Source organism: Melanerpes formicivorus, unplaced genomic scaffold (genome assembly GCF_026170545.1).
Source record: "Melanerpes formicivorus ecotype bairdi unplaced genomic scaffold, bMelFor1.0.p_v2 SCAF_17, whole genome shotgun sequence".
In the NCBI taxonomy this organism is placed as follows: Eukaryota; Metazoa; Chordata; class Aves; order Piciformes; family Picidae; genus Melanerpes; species Melanerpes formicivorus.
In genome coordinates this window covers 7,107,430-7,127,393 of record NW_027142369.1, presented here as the reverse complement: position 1 = coordinate 7,127,393, position 19,964 = coordinate 7,107,430, and the positions used below count along the sequence as shown (strand labels likewise).

General features: G+C 43.5%; 1 protein-coding gene across 2 annotated transcripts in view; it reads left to right on the top strand.

Moving 5' to 3' along the window:
• ASB2 (ankyrin repeat and SOCS box containing 2) overlaps window positions 1–19,964 on the top strand; it is a 33,001-nt gene that overhangs the window by 1,745 nt on the left and 11,292 nt on the right. For both annotated transcript variants that reach the window (XM_068148831.1, XM_068148830.1), the window contains 6 exons: window positions 4,799–5,074; window positions 7,150–7,254; window positions 12,168–12,334; window positions 13,000–13,155; window positions 14,256–14,501; window positions 16,129–16,300. In XM_068148831.1, coding sequence (XP_068004932.1) covers window positions 4,830–5,074; window positions 7,150–7,254; window positions 12,168–12,334; window positions 13,000–13,155; window positions 14,256–14,501; window positions 16,129–16,300 — 1,091 coding nt within the window. In that variant the 5' untranslated portion in view covers window positions 4,799–4,829. The remainder of the gene's footprint in view (window positions 1–4,798; window positions 5,075–7,149; window positions 7,255–12,167; window positions 12,335–12,999; window positions 13,156–14,255; window positions 14,502–16,128; window positions 16,301–19,964) is intronic.

The following is a 19,964-nucleotide window of genomic DNA, read 5'->3' as shown; positions in this document are numbered from 1 at the left end:
ATAAGATGAAGCTAATATTGCAGTGATTGCTCTGTGAATTAATGCTTTCTGAGACAAAATAAAAGCTTGCTGGTGTATGCATTTCCAGTAAAGAATTTGCACAGAATTTGATAGCATCATAGCATATGCTAGACTGAGAGGTGACGTGTTTTGACAGCTGAATGTGTTCGCTTTGAGGAATCCTTTAGAAAGCTTGGCTTTGCTCCTTTGGCACTGGAATGGAACTTGAAGTTTGCATAAGCTGTTGTTACAAAGTGTGCGCGCCTGTTGCCGTAGCCTGACAGTGTGAGGTGTCATTCTTCTGATGTCTCAGCTCTGGCAGATCTGACAGGCACTGAAATCTTTCTGGTTTATAGCAGATCACATGCTTCCCAGTAGCATTTACCTGCAAAGATTTATTGGAAAACTGACTTAAAATACAGCAAAAAGTGTGAGTACTTTAGGTCCTGCAAATTAATCCCTTTTCCACTGCCAGCAGTGGACCTGACCTGAAAGGTGCCCCAATAAGAGATAAAGTGGAGTCTTGGTTTACTGTGAAGATTGCCAGCCCTGTTTACCTTCCCCATGTGTGTGCTCCTGATGTTTTCAAAAGTAAAGGCAAACATGTATCTGCAGAAGCTGGGGTTCAAACAATCATTCATTGCAAAAGGCAATCCAAGCAAGCTGCTTCTCTTTACTGAGTTACAAGCTGACTGGGATAAACTCGGTGGAAAAGCAGGCAAAGTCCTTGGTACTGCTCTCTTAATGACCTTGTCACTCATCTACCACCCTCCACTGACAGTAATAAGTAATTCTGCTAATTCTGCTGCCTCCATCTATTGAAGGAGGACAGGCAGCCTTCCTAAGCTTTTCTTTAAGGAAATGCTATCAATGTGGACCAGTTGTTTCAGATGCTAATGGTATTGAACAGCATGGTTTTGCATGTTCAAAGCCAGCTGTAATCCTCGTTGTTTATTTATGTTGCATCAGAGATCAGAGGCCATTGTCCCAAACACTACATGTTGACAGAGCTTGTAGTCCAAATACAATAGCAACGTAATTGTGTTTGTCTGTGGCTTTTGCCATAAAGTGAGTGGTTACTATCAGTCAACCTGGTGAGTAGTACCTTTGGTTTCAGAGATCTGGCAGGTACAGCTGCTTCCTGAAACAGGGCAGAGCATTACAGCCTGGCCCTGGAACAAGCATTTAATTTTAACCTTACCTTCAGGTTGCTGAATGCAGCTAAGTTCTCCTCTATATGGCACAAGACTCTCACCGAAATGGGGATGACAAAATTAAAGAATCAGGATCAGGCCCTAGGTGGAAATTATGATAAAGTTAGATCCAGAAGATCCTGTCAGTCTGAGCTATTAAATGGCAGTGCAGACATCAGTATCTGAAGATGTCTCTGCCAAGAGAGATCACTAGTGTGGTCATTCAGATCTGAAGTCAAAATGATCTCTAAGGAATAAAAAGGGAGCTATGCCTACAATTTTAAAAATCAGATTCTGCTGTTACAGTAGGTGCAATGCTCTGTGATACCTGTGTGTGAGGATGGGCTCTTGGACTGCCAGAGAAATGCAGGGGACAGCCAAACATTAAAACCTCCCCAAAAATCCTGCTTAGGGTAAACAATGAACCCAGCATTTAAGTTATAAATCTGATTCCAATATTTAAAACACACAATAAGCATTCTTAGAGCAAGCAAATTGATTCAAACTACATTTGGAAAGACCACTTTGGCCAGATCTTACTTGGTTCAATGACTCCTAGCAACAAATACTGCGGGTTTGGTTTTTTTTCACATCTTCATTCCAGAAGAAAATATTTAGCTTATAGTGCATTAGTCTTGTAGACTCTCATAAGGCTGTGGTTGGTAATTTGCCACTGGACTCAGATGGGATAACCTTAGCCATCCTGTGTGATCTGAGCCAGGGTAGGTCCCAGCTGCTGCAGCAGCAACAAGTGATGCTACTGAGCTGAGCCACAGTGAAAAAAGGTTAAACTGAATCTGACTGCATTGCATTAACCTCCAGCTGAGGGCATGTGCTTCAGCTCTGATGGTTCACTATGGCTTGTCAGAGGGATAACTCAAACTTGGTGCCTGAGCCCTGTGACAAACTTCAAACAAAAGCACCGCCACTTGAAAGGGGAAGGAGAGCAGTGGCTCTGCTCTGCTTTGCCCAGGCCTGTCACACAGGCATATGTCATGCTTCTTGCCAAACTCAGTCATGCTACACAGTTCAGTCTGAGCAAGGGGAGACAGGTGATGGGATGCAAGAATGCCTTCAAGCCCAACTAGAACAAGTTCTGCAAGGGTTCAGGGCAGTCAAGGCTGTCCCTGGATGTCAGGATGTGCCAGAAAGCTCATGCAACCCCAGGATGTGACCATCACACCTTCAACAATGGTTGTGCCATTTAAATGAGCAGAACTGAAAACTTTCTCTATTTTGGGCCCCGTGAATCTTCTTTCTTCCGGATGAGTCAGTGGTGGAAGCTGCAGCCAATGCTGTTGTGTCTGAACTCTGTGGGACTCCTGTCAAAATATTTAATTAGTGAGGATCACCAACATGCTAAGTAGGTTCTCCCTTTCTCTGCAAGTGGTTGGGACCCAGTTAACCCATACAAAGAATAAGAGGATGAAATAGGAGTGATCCCCAAATTCAAAATCTTCCTTTTCCCTCCCTGTGCCTTAATGAAGTGTGAAATAAAAGGAAGGAGGGGCAGGCCTCCAGAGATGGTCTTTATACCTAGATCCATTGGGGATTAGTGAGGCACCTAAATTACTGTGCATCTTTGTGCTAGAGTGGGGAGACACATTGTCAGTGGTATTCTCTATGTTCCTCATACCCCTAACTGCCCATGAAGCCTAGGCAGTGAGCACTGCCCCATCCAGTGAAGCTGCACCCACTGCCTGCTCTGCCTCCTGTGCCATCAGGATGCCAGCGATGAGGCTGAGCAGGATAAAGGAGAGAGACCTGTGTCAGAGGCACCTCTGGTGCAGGTTGCTCTCAGAGAGGAGCAGTTTCATCTCCCCCCTTTTCTCCTCCAAGGAATCATTGTGTCTTATTTCCATTATGAACTTATGATCAGATTCTGCCTTCTCCACTGCCTGCTTGGTTTAGGTCTCTGAGTCACCACTGTAGTTCAACCATTTAGGCATTGCAGTGGTAGATGCTGCAGTCAAGCCCTCTTACCCTAGCCTATGGATTTCACGCACCTGCAACACACCTGTTAGTAGAACCTAGGATAACAGACCATGAAAGCTACCTAGCATGCCAGGAGCTGAGCAAGTCAAGCAGCAGTAGAAGCTATTGGGAAAACAAAGCTGTGTCATAGTTCTTGGCTAGATGCTGGCTTGAGTGAAGCCAAGGGCAGGTACCAAAGTGGCTGTAGCACAAGGCAGGCATGCAGCAGCTCTGCACAGGAGCTATCAGCAGTTTGTTGCATGGAGAAGGGGAGCTGAAGGCTTCACTCTGTCAGCAGTGTTGGTGTGGCAGAAGGCAGGTCCTGAGCAGTGAGAGGTTGCATGGCTCTGCTATCCTCATGCATGTGGCTCTGTCAGGTGTGTGGCCTGGTTCCATAGGACCCGTGGATGGGCATGGCAGGGCTGTGCAGAGCTGGAGGCCAGCCCTGCTATGGCACCATGGGCATAGGGACTGACAGCCTCTGTACAGGGCAGGAAGCTTTGTCTGTAACTCCAGTGGTGAACTCAGCCAGCCCCTCACCTCTGCACCTGGGGTCATGTCTCCCCAGTCCCATTCTGCTGGCTACTTGAGCTCCTCTATCTGGTCCACATTTTCCTAGGCAGTTTGTACCCATTGCTCCTCACCTCAGTCTTCTCCACTATTTTACATAGTTCTTACTCAGTGCATATAAAAAGAAAATCTTTTACTCCTTGGCTGTCATCTTCTTAAAAGAGGCAAGCTTTCCCATTTCTTCCCACAACTCTTGAACAATGGTGACCAGAGTGCTCTCTGGCATCCAAAGGAGATCCTGCTAGAGTATCATACTATTCACCATATTAGTATTTCCCTATCACTGATGGAAATACCCATGTATTTTGGATTGTCTTTGCCTTTTTTTGCGTTCATATTGCAGTGATGTTTCAGAGTCATTCTGAGACTGATGACCATGCCCTGCTGTTTCCCCCTTCTTTCACAACCACTAGTTTTTAGACTCATGACCTTGAAGTTTTTTCTGTGAAAAACAAAAAATCAGAAGTGAAACTGAGCAGTGTCATGTTGCTCTCCTAGCTGAGTGAAACAAAGAAAGTGCTTCAGTGAAGAGTTTTGCATGCTGCTTAAGGTATCTCCAGATAAGGTGGAAAAAACCTGCTCCTTGAAGTCTCTTTACAATTCATTATGGAAAATCTGCTCTTGGAGAAAACCAGTAAACAGACAAACATTTTCCCTTAATTTTCTGCAATAAAGCAAGAAATAAACCAAAATTAAACAGCAAATGTTGCATCATTAATTTCAAAGCTGTATCTTTTTATCTTATGAGCTGTGGTAACCAGAATAGATAAAAAACTGTGTTGCTTGCAGCATTTCCCTTCCCTTTTAAAAATACTATGTAAATGAGTTACTTCTCTGTGATAGGGAGAAGTTAATTCATTGGGTCTACATGTAGATTTTAGTTGACAGTATTCTCTCCCTAGTGAAGGATTTCTGGAGAGTTTTCTGGTCCCTCTAATCAAGAGGCAGAGCTGAAGAAAAACACAAGATAGTTGAGTTCCCATTTGGTTGGTTGGTTGGTTGGTTGGTTGGTTGGTTGCTTTTGTGTTTCAGATTTTGATTATCACTATTTTCTTTTACAGGAAAGAAGAGGGGGGAAGTAATAATCAAAAAATGGCTACAAAGGCAGCAAACAGTCAAAGACAAATTATAGGCTCTGAGGAATACAGTCTGTACAGCAGCTTGAGCGAAGATGAGCTTATAAAGATGGCCATCCAGCAGAGCTTAGAAGAGGACCCCATGGGTCAGCCAGCTGCCCAGGGCCACCAGAAGCCAGTGGTGGCTGGTTCCAGTGAGGTGCCCACCCCTAGGCGTGCCAGCAATCACCACCCACCCTACCATATCTACCCTTGGCAAAGGTGAGTGAGTGCCTGCCTGAGTTTCACCATCTCAACAGACACCCTGCCTGGGAAGAGAACAACAGTTTCCCCTGTCAAAACACATGCTTTTGAGTTAGCTTTACTGAGTAGCTGCTCTCTGAGTCTGTCATTAGTTTGAAAGCTGGAGTCTGCTATAAATCCAATGAAGTCAACAATTTATACCCTTGTAGCAAAATGAGAATTTGCTTGATGTTATGTGTTTTAAACAACAAATAAAATAAGAGGGGCACTGCTGCAAGACCCATGAGGAGAGACTGAGGAAGCTGGGGTTACTTAGCCTGGAGAAGAAGAGGCTCAGGGGAGACCTTTTTGCTGTCTACAACTACCTGAAGGGAGGTTGTAGCCAGGTGGAGGTTGGTCTCTTCTCCTGGGCAGCCAGCACCAGAACAAGAGGACACAGTCTCAAGCTGCACTAAGGGAGGTTTAGGCTGGATGTTAGGAAGACGTTCTTCATAAAAAGAGTGATTTGCCATTGGAATGGGCTGCCCAGGGAGGTGGTGGAGTCGCCATCACTGGAGGTGTTTAGGAAGAGACTGGATGGGGCACTTGGTTTAGTTGATTAGACAGTGTTGGATGATAGGTTGGACTCGATGATCTCAAAGGTCTTTCCAACCTGGTTAATTCTATTCTATTCTATTCTATTCTATTCTATTCTATTCTATTCTATTCTATTCTATTCTATTCTATTCTATTCTATTCTATTCTATTCTATTCTATTCTTTACTGAATGACAAAAGCCCTGTTGAAGCAAGTGGCTCCTTTTTCCCATGGGGGGAACCTTGTACACTGAACTTAGGTTTCACCAGAGAGGGATCACAGTATCTGTTACAGGAAAACATAAGAGAGAGGCCTAAAATAGATATATAAACCAGTATGAGCTGGCACCTTTAGATACTGCAGTCTTTAAAGGATGCAGTTATTGCAGATCAAAGTCTGATCTCAGGCACCCTGCTTTCAGCCAATAGTGTCTCCAGATACCAAAGGGTGGTGGCATCCTCCTCCCCAGCAATGCTGGGCTGTGGATTACAGAGACCTGCTGACAGTTTCAAACCCATTGTTCTCCTTTCAGTTTTTAAAGGGCAGATCTCTCAAGAAGGGAGGAAACAGGTTTCAAAGTCACCCCAAAAGAAACGAAAAATATCATTTTAAACTAATTTTATTTTAATAAGCCAGGAGTAACTGAAGGGTTTTTTTCCTACTGCTTTCTCATAATTCCACTGTCCTCTGATGCCTCACTTATTACCACCTGTGGCTGTTTGGCTTCCAAGGCTGGGAAATTGGGGACAATTTGATGAGCAGTAAACACGTTTCATGGATACAGAATCAGAATGCTGTACAATAGGCAGCCCTGCTTCCACCAAAGGTCGTGGCTTCTCTGTGTCATTACCATGGACCAGTACTGTCAACTCTGCCACAGGGACCATGGATACAGAGAAGAATAAGGGCTTCCCTCTCCATTTGGTCCTGTTCTCCCGGGGGGGGGGGGCTTTGACACCTGCTACTTTGGCAAAAGACATTATCTGCACTTCTGTGCATTAACTTGTTCTGCCTTTACCTCAGTCCAGCAGCTTTTGACCTCCCAGTGCAAGGAAAGCTTTTGCAGCTTGTAGCTCCAGATCTGTAGCATTGCTGAACTGTTCTGCCACCTGGGAGAGCTGAGCTGGAAATGGAGCTGGCACCTAGGGGACTCTGAGTCTTTCTCTGCCCTTGCCTCTGACCTGCTTGCGTGGCACTTTGGAGGTGATGAATGTCACCCCACCTCACCTCACGCCTGCTTCCTGTGTGGTGGTGGTAGGGTTAACCTCACTGTTGTCTTATATGGTCATTTGAATCCCCTGACGCTTCCTCAGAGGGCCAAAAATAATCTTGAGCCGAGCAAGCAGCTGAATCCAGCACAGAGCAAGCTGTGGCCATCTGCTTTTATTCAAAGCCCTGACCGGCAGGGTTTCTCACTCGGTCTCTGTGGATGTGTGCCTTTGTTTCTGCCTCAACATGACCTGTTTCTCCTACTCGGAGTATTTCTCTTTATTTCATTCATGTCATCGCCGCACCAGATTGGCAGCCCAGCCGAGAGGCCGTGCTCAGCCATCCAGCTCAGGGACGGCCTGGGGGGTCAGGCGAAGGTACGACGGCAGCCCGTTCAGCACATCCCAGCCCATGTAAGTGCCTCTCTCTCCCTCTCTTGCTTTCTCCTGCAGTCAAAGCAAGACTCACTACCCACTATTCCCCTGAGCCAGCTCTTCTGGGTGGCAATGGTGTTTGATGAGGGGAAGTAGTGTTGTTCATCTGGAGGTGGTCTTGCTGACACCTGCACCACACTCTCACTGCCTTTCTGCCCTTCATTCCAACCTTCCAGCCACCCTGGACCATGCCCAGGCTCTTGAGAGCGATCCACCTCAAATCTCCCTTGCTCCCTTTCTCCCCCTTTTTCTCTCTTCATCCCTCCAGTGCGCATGTCCTGGGGACTCTGGATCATGCAGTAGCTCTGAGGTGACACAGGCAGCAGGAAAGGGATGCCTGTGCTGTGGTTTATTTATATAGATTGCCTCCTGTATCAACACAGTTGATGAGGCAGGCAGCTACTGGTAGTACCTTCATTGGTATTATCTTATAAATGTTCCCAGGATGGTGGCCAGATCTCAGAAATATCTGCATTGTCCTGCCACACTGAGGAGGGCTGCAGGGGGACTGTACCCTGTCTTGCCTGCCCAAAGAGGAAATCAGCTTGACTGACTTTGACCATCCTGGACATATTTTGCTGTTGGTAGGGACTGTAAATAAGCTCAAGTGAACACATTTGTGGATGAGGAAAGCACACAGGCAAGGAGGTAGACAGAGTTCTGTCTTTAGGTAGTGGAAATGTGTGGACTGTGATGGGTTTATTTCAGCTCTCTGTGGGGCAGAGTAGATGCCTGCACCTTCCTTTAACAATCACAAGAAGATAGGGAAGTGCTGTAGGCAGCACTTCTCTGTGTCCTGCAGAAGACACATCCCTACACCTTTTGTATCTACTCAGTCCAAATTCACTTTGTTTTATCAATATTACAAGTCCCTTCCTGGATGCATCATTGCAGTGAAAACCCCTCCATCATTCTTTGTTTCATCCCTCACCCACATCTACAATCTTCCCCATCATACCCTGCATGTTGGCTGATCAAGGCTCTGTCCCTGGCTCTCTACTGACATTGCCCTCCCTGCCATTGTGAAAACCTCTTTCTGCTGAAACATGAAGCCTTCCTCATCCCTGTCACCTGCCTGCTCCCTCCAGCCACAAAGAAATTGCATCCTTGTATTAAGTTCTCTCCACACCTTAGATACCCCTTTGCTGTTCTGCATTCAATGACTGGAGGGCAGGCTTTGCTTCTCCATCACATAGCTCAACAGAGTTCAGTCGACTAGAAGGCTGGGATAAGGCTCATAAACTAGCCCTTCCCTTCTGTCAGGTGAGAACCAAAATGTGGCTAGTAAGCCACACCAGAGCATGATGGCATCACTGTTTTATGTTCTTGGTCTCAGAGCCAGGCAGGGGTGATAGTTGGCTTCACCTGGGACGAAGTTGTTCCTTCACACTGCCTGCATCTCACCAGGCTGCCAAGAAAAGAAGGAGCTTCCTGAACCTTTCTGTGTTCCACTAAACTTTTGCAGCACTCAGAATTGACCCCACCATACATTTAATCTGTGATGTGTGTTTATTATCTCGACTACTGGCATTGGAATGCATTAATTCTTTTGAGATGCTTAGAAGTTTAAGATTTAATCAGATCTTCAGGCTTCCTCCACCATTTTAATACTAATTTTCTCTATAGATGGTGAAATACAATCCGAACAATGTGTTGGGTTTTTATAACAGCCAACTATGAGCCAGGCAGAAAACAAGGATTTCACATGGAGAGTCATTAAACTTTCTGTACTGATCTGGAATTTGCTTGGCTAAAGCATTTACAGCCTGGTCCAGCAAACCTCCTCATCTTACTCAGGAATCATTTAAGGTCAAGGACCCCAACAGAAGTTTGCTTCATTCGATATCTGACAGCTTAAGCAGAGTAGTAACTGATTTCTCACACATTTTTAACCCTGCCAGAGATCCAAGGGACCCTCTGCTGTCACTAAGGTCTCAGATAATGTGATTTACCTTGCATTTGCTGTGTGCCAGCCCCAGGCACAAACTCTTGCCATAGCTCACCTGGCATGCAGTAACACATCAAGCACTGGTAACCATTGTGTGCCCAAACCCTGAGATAGCAGTGAGCAGCCCTGCACGTGTAACATGAAACTTTGCACAGAACAGATGGTTTCATCAACCTTGTGCCAGAGGTTTATAAAGACAAGGATCCCCCACCTCCGCTTCTTCTCCCACCTCCGCTTCTCCCAGGCAAACATGCTGACTGTTGCTGTTAACTGACCTCAACAAAATGCTCTATTTCAAATGCCTATATGAAAATTTCTTACCTATATGAAGCTAGCAATTTTAGGTTTAGTTCCAGGATATTCTAAATAATGTGGAAATACAGCAGTGACCTTGGGACCTCAGCCCAGCAGTTATCAGAAGGTCAGTGGATTCCTACTGGGTGGGCTGTGAACAGAAAGGCAGCTGCCTGCTCTAGCTGTGGTCTCCTCAGGAAAAATGCCTTGCTTTGTGTCCCATATCTCCCTTCATTCCAGTGTTGCTATTTTTGTGACTGGTGTCCTGAGATCACTGCTTCCAGCTATAGAGAAGGAGTAAGTGGCACTAAGTACTTTTTCGCCTGTGAAATGGTGTCTTTTCCCATTCCTTGGCACATGTTTTGTTCACCTGTTCTGCTCCAAGCCCCAAGTTTAACCTCAGAGAAGCAGCTTGGTGAATTTTCTTTCAGTACTAATATCAGTGTTTATGGTATAGATTAGGTATCTCTGGGCAAGCTGAAATCAATGATGGATGTGTGAGTTTCAGACTGCTGGTCTGTTCAGACCCTGCAAGGCAACAAAATCCAGTGCAGCTCCTGTAATTCACACTAAATGCAGAGATTGTACCAATGATCTGCTTTTTAAGGACTCCTGTGCTCAGCTGCTCATATTTTTCTGTCTCTGACATCACTCTGTTGTGGCATTTTAGACCTTCTGCCATAATCAGAGTTTCTGGCTGTTCCCATTGTCACTGCCCTGCATGACCTTCACCACATGCTTTATTCCTCTCCTGAGACACAGACCTCCTACCCCAGTCTATCTACCATCAAGGCTACAAGATTTTATCTTTAGAGCTAGTTCAAACCACAAACTCTCCTATGTTTTCAAGTTCCCATTAGAACTAGAAAAATACTTCTTCGTTTGTCGTGTTTTCTGTGCTGGAACTTAGCCGTTCAGTGCCTCAGAGTAAGGAAGGAGTGGTTGCCCTCTCCTAGCACAGATCAGCAGGAGCACAAACAGATGCTAGCACTGGAAAGCACAGGAAACCACTATGAACAGAGCTGCTTCACCACAGGCAAGGATGCTGCCTGCACTAGCTGCAGGGTTGCCGCTCCCTGCCTCGGCTGCAGTCTGTAGCGGCAGACAGTGGGAGGAGGGAGGCAAGGCCCTGCTGTTAGCACTGCTGATCAGTGGTATGGTGACTGTAAGGCAATGTTGTGACTCCCGCTGTGCAGGGACTCCCACAGCAACTCTCACTGTTTCTCTGCAGGACTGGTATGCTTAGGTCAGCCCTGCTCTGCAGTTGCTTTGCCGAGCTTGGAGAAATGAGTTGCTGCCCAGACTTCATGCTTGGAAAAGAGAAAGTTTGTCGGAACAAAACTCTTGTACACTGCTCCTTATGTCTCACTACTGAGTGGCGTGGAGCACACCTCATGCTTTTTGCAGATGCTCACACTGAGCTGCTTCTTGAAAGGCTCAGAACTAAGCAGCACTAAAAGCAGCTGACTTTCACTGAACTACTACTTTAATATTTTCAGTGATTCTACACATCTCAGTGATCTTCTACTCTGAAGAGGCTTTAAAATATTTCCTCCCTCCCTAATGTTTTTTCATTCCTTTAACTCCTTGCATTCCTCCACCTTGTGGAACCTGCCAGTGGTTTGCAGAGTTCAAACTCACTGGAGCACAAACCACTTTACCAGGTCCCAGTTGTGGTTCCAGAGGCCCCTGACTGTTATAGTTACTTGGGGAACTGCTAACTTGGCTAAGAGGTTTACAAGAGTGTACGTCTCAACAGAGCTAATGGGGCTGCTCCCAAGCAGTCTTCTAAAGACTTGATTTTCACAGGTATCCAACACCTAAAATGCCTTACTGGGACACTGAAGACATATTTTTGAAAGTCTATAATGTCAGAAGTGCTTACAATTTCTGGACATTTACATCCTCAATGCTGAAATAACAGCTGGGGATCTCTGGGGCACAGTCTTGCAGGATAGCTCAGAATTTCATTTGGGTGGGGGGATCTTTTTTTTTTCTTTTTAAGCCTCCCTGGCTGTAAAGAGGACCCCTAATGTTCACATGGTCTAAGTAAAGCTCTCCTTTCTTCATAACTAGATTGGCTAACTTATGAAAACAGGCTCGAGGAAGAGAAATAGGAAGTATATTTAAAATACAAGAACAACATTTTTTGAGAATTTCTGCTCTAGGCCAAGGCACCTGCAAATCCAATTTCACATTTTCTTCAGGGATGTATGGGGCAATTCTCTCCAAACCTATCTTATTTAAGAGATTTCATATGGAAACCTCTTGCCACATAAGACAGTAAATGGCAGGGTGATTTAAGTGTCACAACTGTGGATGCTCATGGCAGAGTACAGAGCAAGGGTAGAGCAAGTTTCCTCCAATTCCAGATATCTAAAACAGAAGTGTTTATGTCAGAGATTGGTCATGCCTGCACTTCTCTTACACTCTGAGGTATGAGATCAGCATCTCAACTGATCTTTTGTGAATTGCAAAATTAGAGCCATAGCTCCACAGGCCTTGTAGCAAGACATCATAGGGACACAAATACTTATATAGACTGTGAGGGTTCACTGTTTTGGTCAAACGATACAATGCTACTGCTGCACAAAAAGATGATTCTCAGTAATGTAGAATGCAATAATCAAGATTTAATCTTGTTTTAAAGAGAACTTGACCCTGTAGTGGCTGCAATCAAGGATGGAGATGAAAAGGCAGTATGCAACATGATGAAATCAGGAAAAGACCTTTCTGAACCTAATAAGGATGGCTGGATACCCCTCCATGAAGCAGCATACTATGGCCAAGTGGGTTGCCTGAGCTTGTTGCAAAAAGGTCAGTGAAGTCAAAACTAAATAATTACAATGGAGAAAAGAAGAATATGAATAAAGTAAAAAGCACAGTTAGAAGCAGTCCAGTCCTCTTCTGAGACTGCATGTGAAGCTTTTTTTTAACCTCTCTGAGTGTATAGTAATTTCACCTCCTTTTTGAGAATAGATTTCCAGACTGAAATCTCTAAAATATAGGAAATTCAGGAAAAAGCAATACCTGAACAGATCTTACCAAGCCCTGGATTTCTCACAGAAAAGTCTTGGAGCTCAGCTCTCAGCTGTTGTGATCCGTTTGGCTGCCACAGCAGAGAGCCATTACTTTACTTTCTATTAGCTGGAGATCCTGGCCAAGGAATTTTTGCTGGTGCCTGAAGGTGGTTAATTATTGTAGTTTGTTTTCAAACTGCTACTGAGGAAGAGTTACTCAGCATCATTCTGCACCACTACTGGCCATGGCTGAGTATTTTAATCTAAACCAGTGGTTGATTTAAATACTTAATCAGAGTCATAGCAACTTTATCATATATTTTTAGCTTACTTTGCTCATAGAAAAAGGAAACAAATAAGCAAAAACTAACCTAAAACTCCAAGGATTTTGAAAGGCAATGATGCCACAGATATTTGTGCACTACATGTCGTAATGACTGTGGCCCCAACATTTCTTCACAGCATATCCCGGTACAATTGACCAGCGCACCCTCAATGAGGAGACAGCTCTCTACCTGGCCACCAGCCGGGGCAACCTGGACTGCCTGCTCACCCTGCTGCAGGCTGGAGCTGAGCCTGACATCTCCAACAAGGCCAGAGAAACGCCACTTTACAAAGGTCAGTGCCTACTTTTACCAGGGTATCTTTTGACACCACAAAGACAGAGCTGCAGGATTGCTTGTATAACATGGGGCTGAAACTCCGTGATTATCTTCCATTTTCTACCTCCCTCCAGCTTCCTCTCTTTCCTATGTCAGATCTACTGTAGAATCATAGGATTGTTTTAGTTCGAAGAGACTTTCAAGACTGTCAAGCCCAGCTGTGAACCCAACACTGCTAGATCACCACTAAACTATGTCCCTAAGTATCACATCTTCACATCTTTTAAATACATCCAGGGATAGTGACTCAATCACTTCCCTGGGCAGCATGTTCCAATGCTTGACAACCTTTTAGTGAAGAAATTTTCCCTAATATCCAATCTAAACCTCCCCTGGTGCAACTTTTATCCTATCTCTGGTTACTTGGCAGAAGAGACTGACTGCCACCTCACTACAACCTCTTTTAAGGTAGTTGTAGAGTGATAAGGTCAGTGATAACCCTCAGCCTCCTTTTCTCCAGGCTAATCAATCCTAATTCCCTCAGCTGCTACTCATAAGACTTGTACTCTAGGCCACCAGGTTTGTTGTCCTTCTTTGGACACCCTCCAGCACCTCAATATCTTTCTTGTAGCGAAAAAAGTATTTTCTTGTAGTGTACTACTATACTTGCCTACACAGAGCTTTATCTGTAGTCCAAGGGAATAAAATATGGATTTTGAGCAGAATTTGGAAAGAAAGTGATCATGTCATGTGATTTCTGTAACATATTTGTTCTTCATAAATTATTTTCCACACTTTGTCAACTCCCTGTGTCACTGTGGTGTCCAGTTGGTACAAATGTAATGGATTCCCCTCAGTACCAAGCTTGGCACAAGTCCTGCAGAGGACCCTTAGCCTCCCTCAAGACCTGCAGTTTCACTGCCACATCCTTTACAAGCTCTAGACAGGGTCAGCTGGTAACAGCCTTTGCCTTCATATTGACCTAGTTGGACTTTTCATCTCACTCACTATGGCTTAATTGCATTATATTGCCTTAAGCTACATGAAATTGACACCACAACACATAGAATCTTTTCCAAAGCCTGTCCTAATCACTTCTCTTTGTTTCCAAAACAGCTTGTGAGCGCAAGAATGCAGCGGCTGCAAGACTCCTGGTACAGTACAATGCTGATACCAACCATCGTTGCAATCGAGGGTGGACTGCTCTCCATGAGGCAGTCTCTCGAAATGACCTGGAGATTATGGATATCCTTGTGAAAGGAGGTGCCAAGATTGAGTCTGCAAATGCCTATGGGATCACTTCTTTATTTGTGGCAGCTGAGAGTGGGCAGTTGGAAGCTTTGAGATACCTTGCAAAATGTGGTGAGTACAGCTGTGCCATTACATACTTTTACTTGTTTAGCCCTTAATATTTCAAAGCTCCCATTAATTCTTCCTGTCTCATTTTTTCTTGTCACTGGAGACAAAGCTTACCTGGCAGAGGTGTTGAAATCCTGTTGCTCCAGGTGGCTGAATTGTGTAAGGTCTTTCAGAGAGCATGGTCTAGACACATGTGCTTCTTCAGCATTCATTCATGGTCACCAATTATGGGAAGTAATATGGTGCTCTCTAACTGCATGCCTGTAATAGCCTAAAATCCAATCAGTCACAGAAGAAATCTGCAGGTTGTAATATATGGCAATAGTTGAATGTTAGCCAACCACATCTGCTCATGAACAGGAGCAGTGATGGGCAAGATTAGCTATCCTCCAGTAATGAATCCTGATGAAAACAGAGAATGTACTATTGTCTAGTTAATGGGTTTACACGAAGGAGAAGCAGACTCACTCTCCCCATATGTATATGCTTAAACATATAAACAGCAAATTTTATTCTAGTTTAAACTAAACCTACCATTTACTGCTCCAGTCATGTAAAACCGCTTTACAATAAGCACAACTTGCTTAACTACTATTCTGAAGCATATTAAATTTTTACTGAGGGCTAATGTCTTTAGTGTAGGTAAGAGATGGCTGCTGCACTTGTGACACAAGAACTGAACACTGTTGAAGATAAGAAAACTTCTGAAGCAGTTAGTATGCCTAAGAAAGATGTGAGAGTTGGGGAACAAAAAAATGCATTCTACTGTCCAGCTACCATTGCCAAGTCAGTTTTATGTGACCAGTTAGTCCATCATGTTGCCTACAATTTTAGAAGCTAGGCCAGAATGTGATTTTTGTTTCAACTTAGATAGATACTAAGATTTCATTAAAGTTCAGTTTTCAGAAAAATACACAGGAGAAAATCTAATAAAACTGTCCAGTTGTTTCAAGCCCTAAATAGATCCTCTGAGAATCCCAGATGTGATATCACTGCATTGCTACAATAAGCAATATTCATCATGAAAAAGGGTTTCTTTTTCATTTCTTTTTCATTAGGAACATAGTCCTGTGTTATGTTTTGTCACTGCAATTCTCCTGATATTTCCAGCTACAACATTTTCAAAGGGCCAAATACAACACAGCTGGTTTAGTTTAGGGTGAGAGCACAGGGAAAATGTTCCCCTTGTCAGGGAGTTTTCATGATCAAATGGGAGATTGATTGGCTTCTTTATTGGAGTTTAAAAGCAAAACTCAGTGAACTGTTATTCCCACTTAGGATACACACTGCACAGCCTTCCTGAGGACACCATGGTGCGTTATAAAGCAGGTGAAACCCAGGCTTTCAGGCCTTAAATTTCTTGCACAGAAAAAGCAACATTCCAAATTGTGGCCAAAAAGTAGTAGGCCTTCTTTATTTCTTATGTTCACATCATATTAAAAGTCAGTAGAAAACTGTGATATCACTGTATATAACTGATATGACTTGATCACTTGATGCTACCTCATTCACATCCCTATCCAGCACATTTTGTAGTTCAATGTTGTGAAGATGAATGTGTCCATTCAAAATATGTTCCTTCCATCTTATTTTAACCTCTTGGTGCTACAAAGATTTTCTTTCTTCCTAGGTGCTGATATAAATACTCAAGCCAGTGATAATGCCTCTGCTCTTTATGAAGCCTGTAAAAATGGACATGTGCATATTGTGGAGTTTCTTCTGTCCCAAGGAGCAGATGCTAACAAAGCCAATAAGGATGGCCTGTTACCTCTTCACATAGCAGCAAAAAAAGGGATTTGCGAGTAAGTTTTAGTTAATTTCATAGATTCATCTTTTAGAGGAGATTCTGAAGTCTTTATTAAAAAGAGGATTTAATATCCCAGATCTAATCCTGAGCATTGTGAGCAAAGGAACTGCAAGCTGAGAACAAGGCCTTCCACTTACAGATCTTGGGTTGGAAATTATAAACTGAGGAGTGTGCTTACAGGTTGCAACGGGGTGAGAAAGAATGTGAGGTGCAAGATTCCTTAAGCTTTGCCAAGATATCATCTATTACAGCTAAATTATCTCAGATGTCTTGGAATTGGATTAAACTGAGCTCCACAAAATGTGATTGAGACAGAATTAAAAAGCAACTGTGTGTGAGGGGGTTGTGTTGTTAGACTTCAGCAGCTACTGCTACATAGTTTGAAATAATTTTCCTACATGGGCCCACTGTGACTTTTCTGCCTAAGGATAACACGCTGCATTCATCTCTGGTGTATGCAGGTTTTATTAACAATAATTCAGATACTGACAGCAGGAAGTGGCTAAGTGCCACTCTAGGGCATTAGTGAGATTGTTGCTAGAATACAGTGTCCAGTGTTGGTATCTTCTCTTTCAGAAGCCTTTCAGGAAATTGGAGGGGCTTCAGGGAAGAAGTACAAAAATTACTCATGGTCTGGAAAATATACTTTATTAGTCAGTAAATTACTCTTAAAAGTTAATAGACGAATAAACAGAGATGCAATAGCTTGTTTCTGAAATGAAATGTGTTTATGATAGAGCTGAGCACATTCTTTAAGCAGTGAGAAAAGTAACAGGGTAGATTTACCAGTCCTCTGAAATAAAGATGTTTATAGGAAGGGAGAAACTCTGCAGCATATAATAAAGGATATCTGTTAGAAAGATGCTGTCTAGGGATGGGATTGTTGCACTGTCATGTGTATAGTGTTTACCTAGCTCTTTCAAGGCACGAGGCATGCTCAGCAGGTGTCTGAGCCTGAACTCCATAGCATTTACTTTTGACTCCAAGGAAGGTTTTAGCTTCTGCCTTTAACCTCTCACTACAGGAAGGGTGAGTGTCACACACCTACTTTTGCAGGACACTCACATCTTGTTGACAGATCCTTTTGGTAACTGTAGTGAATTCTTCTGACATTTTCTATCAAAATCTTTCCAGTGGTAGTCAAAGGAGAGAATACATCCAGCTGCAAAGGTTGTTTCTGGATAATAAAACTAACAGTGCAGACAATTGCTAGTGTGAACTGTTATGTATTTCACTGTCTGAGGAATTAAAGCCTTTGCATCACTACACCATCCCATAGCCTCTTTTATTCTAACATTTAGTTGTGCTTTGGAATCCCAAAGCTTCTCATGCCACTTTAATAGACTTTAGGTTATAATTTTCTGTAGCTGGAATACATTTGCCTCATTGTGCAAGCTGTGTATTCTAGAGGGAAGCCCAGTGTGAATTTATGTAATGAGCTTATACACTTACAGCATGTACATGAACAGTCTGCATAGACTAATGCAGGCATTGCTAAGTATTTTCTCTGGGGTTTGAGTTACAAAGACATTTTCTTGAAAACAAACGCAGTTTAGATGAGAAACGTGCCAGAGACAGAACCCGTCTCCAGTTGCTCCTTTACAAAAAAGGTTCATCTGAAAGTATAAATGGACAGATATAGAGGCTGGACCAGCTCTCTGAATTTTTTCCTCCTCTGATGTGAAACAAAATTTACATGAAAAATCTGCAACTGAAGTCATAAAAGAAGGGACCTGATTCGGATCTCACATATAGGAGAGAATTCAGCCCAAACTCTGCGTTCCTTCACTTATAAAAGACTGAGCACAAATTTTTGTCCACAACTGCTGCAAACTAAGTGAAGAAGAAAGAAAAAACATATTTTATAAATATTTATTTAAATGACAAAGCTTTAGCCCAACTGGCTGATCATTCTTAATTCCTTTGGTATTCAGTAAAATAACACCCTTCAGGGTGACCTCTCTTTGTATTCCTGCAGAGTTAATACGTAATTCTGCAGGAATTCCATGCTCCAACTTTTTGCCAGAGCATGAAGTCTCCCTACCATTAAAAAGCCAAGAATGTGGTCCCAAGGCTCAACCATCAAATCTTGTTGCTTGATGTTTGTTTATTTTAAATAGCACCTTGTCAATATTGACCTGAAATTCATAAGGGTCAATCACAAGCAGTCATTTAACTCCTTCCGCCTCAGAACTGAAATACTTAGAAGGGAAAGCTTTGTGAAGTGTGGGTAGATTTATTAAGCAAACAGAAGTCAGCAAACTCTTGGCACACCCAAAGGATGCTCTGCCTCCTTCTCCATGTAATTTCTAACAAGCAGAAATCACAGAAGCAGGTGTCAGGGATAAGCAGAAAGTCAGCCCTGTTTTGAAACGGTACATGAAGCTCAGCCCTGTGACAGACGTGGAATGTGGCCTGATTTGTCTGGTCTTGGCTGCCATAACTTGAGCTGCCTTTCCTTCTAGACAGACAGGAATCATAGCAGAGGTGGAGGCATCATATTACTGAACCAGCCTACTTTGCAGTATGAGGAAGAGAGACAGGTTCAAACTACAAAATGAAACCCTGATACAATTTTCATGCTTCTTACTTTTCCTTCAAGAATAAATATGGACTACAGGGAGAGTACTGAGGTCTAGGGCATGGCACCATTTGGATGCAGAACCTCAGTGCGGCACTGCTGTGGTGAGGTTGAGGTTCGTCTTGCAGACAGAAATAATGTAGTGCCTCTTTAAGTCAGATGTGAAAAGCTGGCTGAGGCACATATGCTGGAGGGAAAGAACAAAATGGATCCTTAAATCTTCAAAACAGTTGATCACGGGATGACTAATGCTGGTACTTGGCATGGTGTCCTCTCAGTACTCTGTGCCCTTTTTGTTATTATGGCTCTTACAGAACATTTGCTAATGATGGGAAGCTGCCAACTCACCAGCACCCAAACCTCCTGCTCCCTGGTGAGCCTCACAGTGCTAGAAGATTAGTGAGGTTGCTTGGAGCAAAAAAACTCCCTGCTTAATTCCCCAAGATATTTACATAATTTTAAAAATCCTTTTGTTTAAAAATAAGATGTAGAAGTAACCTGGAGACATGAACAGTCCATCATGTAAATAGAAACATAATCCTGTAAAGTGTTACGGATCTTCAGCTCTTATTTCAGATCCTGGGAGTGTTGGAGGCTCAGTCTTTCACAGGATCATTCAGTACATCGTGGACAAATGTGTTCCTGAGACTATCTTATATTTGGCTTAGTTCATTATGTAAATAAATGTTTGAAGGCCCAGTGTTGGGATCGGCCATTGTAGTAAAGCTGAAGATGTGCTGCAGTTTAAAGGAGACACGCTACATGCTAGGAAACTGAGCTTTGCATGCTTCTATGTTAAGACAGCTACTGACTGCTAGGCAGAGGAGGCTGCATGGGAGAAGGAAGAGTAAGAGGTGTGCTTAGCTTACTACTTCCCACAAATCCCTTTTTAGATATCCCTCTCTTCACAAGCATTACGGTAGGGAGCATGGGGATTTCCAGAGACAGGAGGCAGACTCAGGTTGGAGGTTCCTAGTCTCCTTCTGGAAATAGTTTATTGTGACTTGTCTGCATGTACAGAATCAGCATAGTGCCTTGGCTAAATCAAGGCAATATTATGAGCAGGAAATGAGGGTTT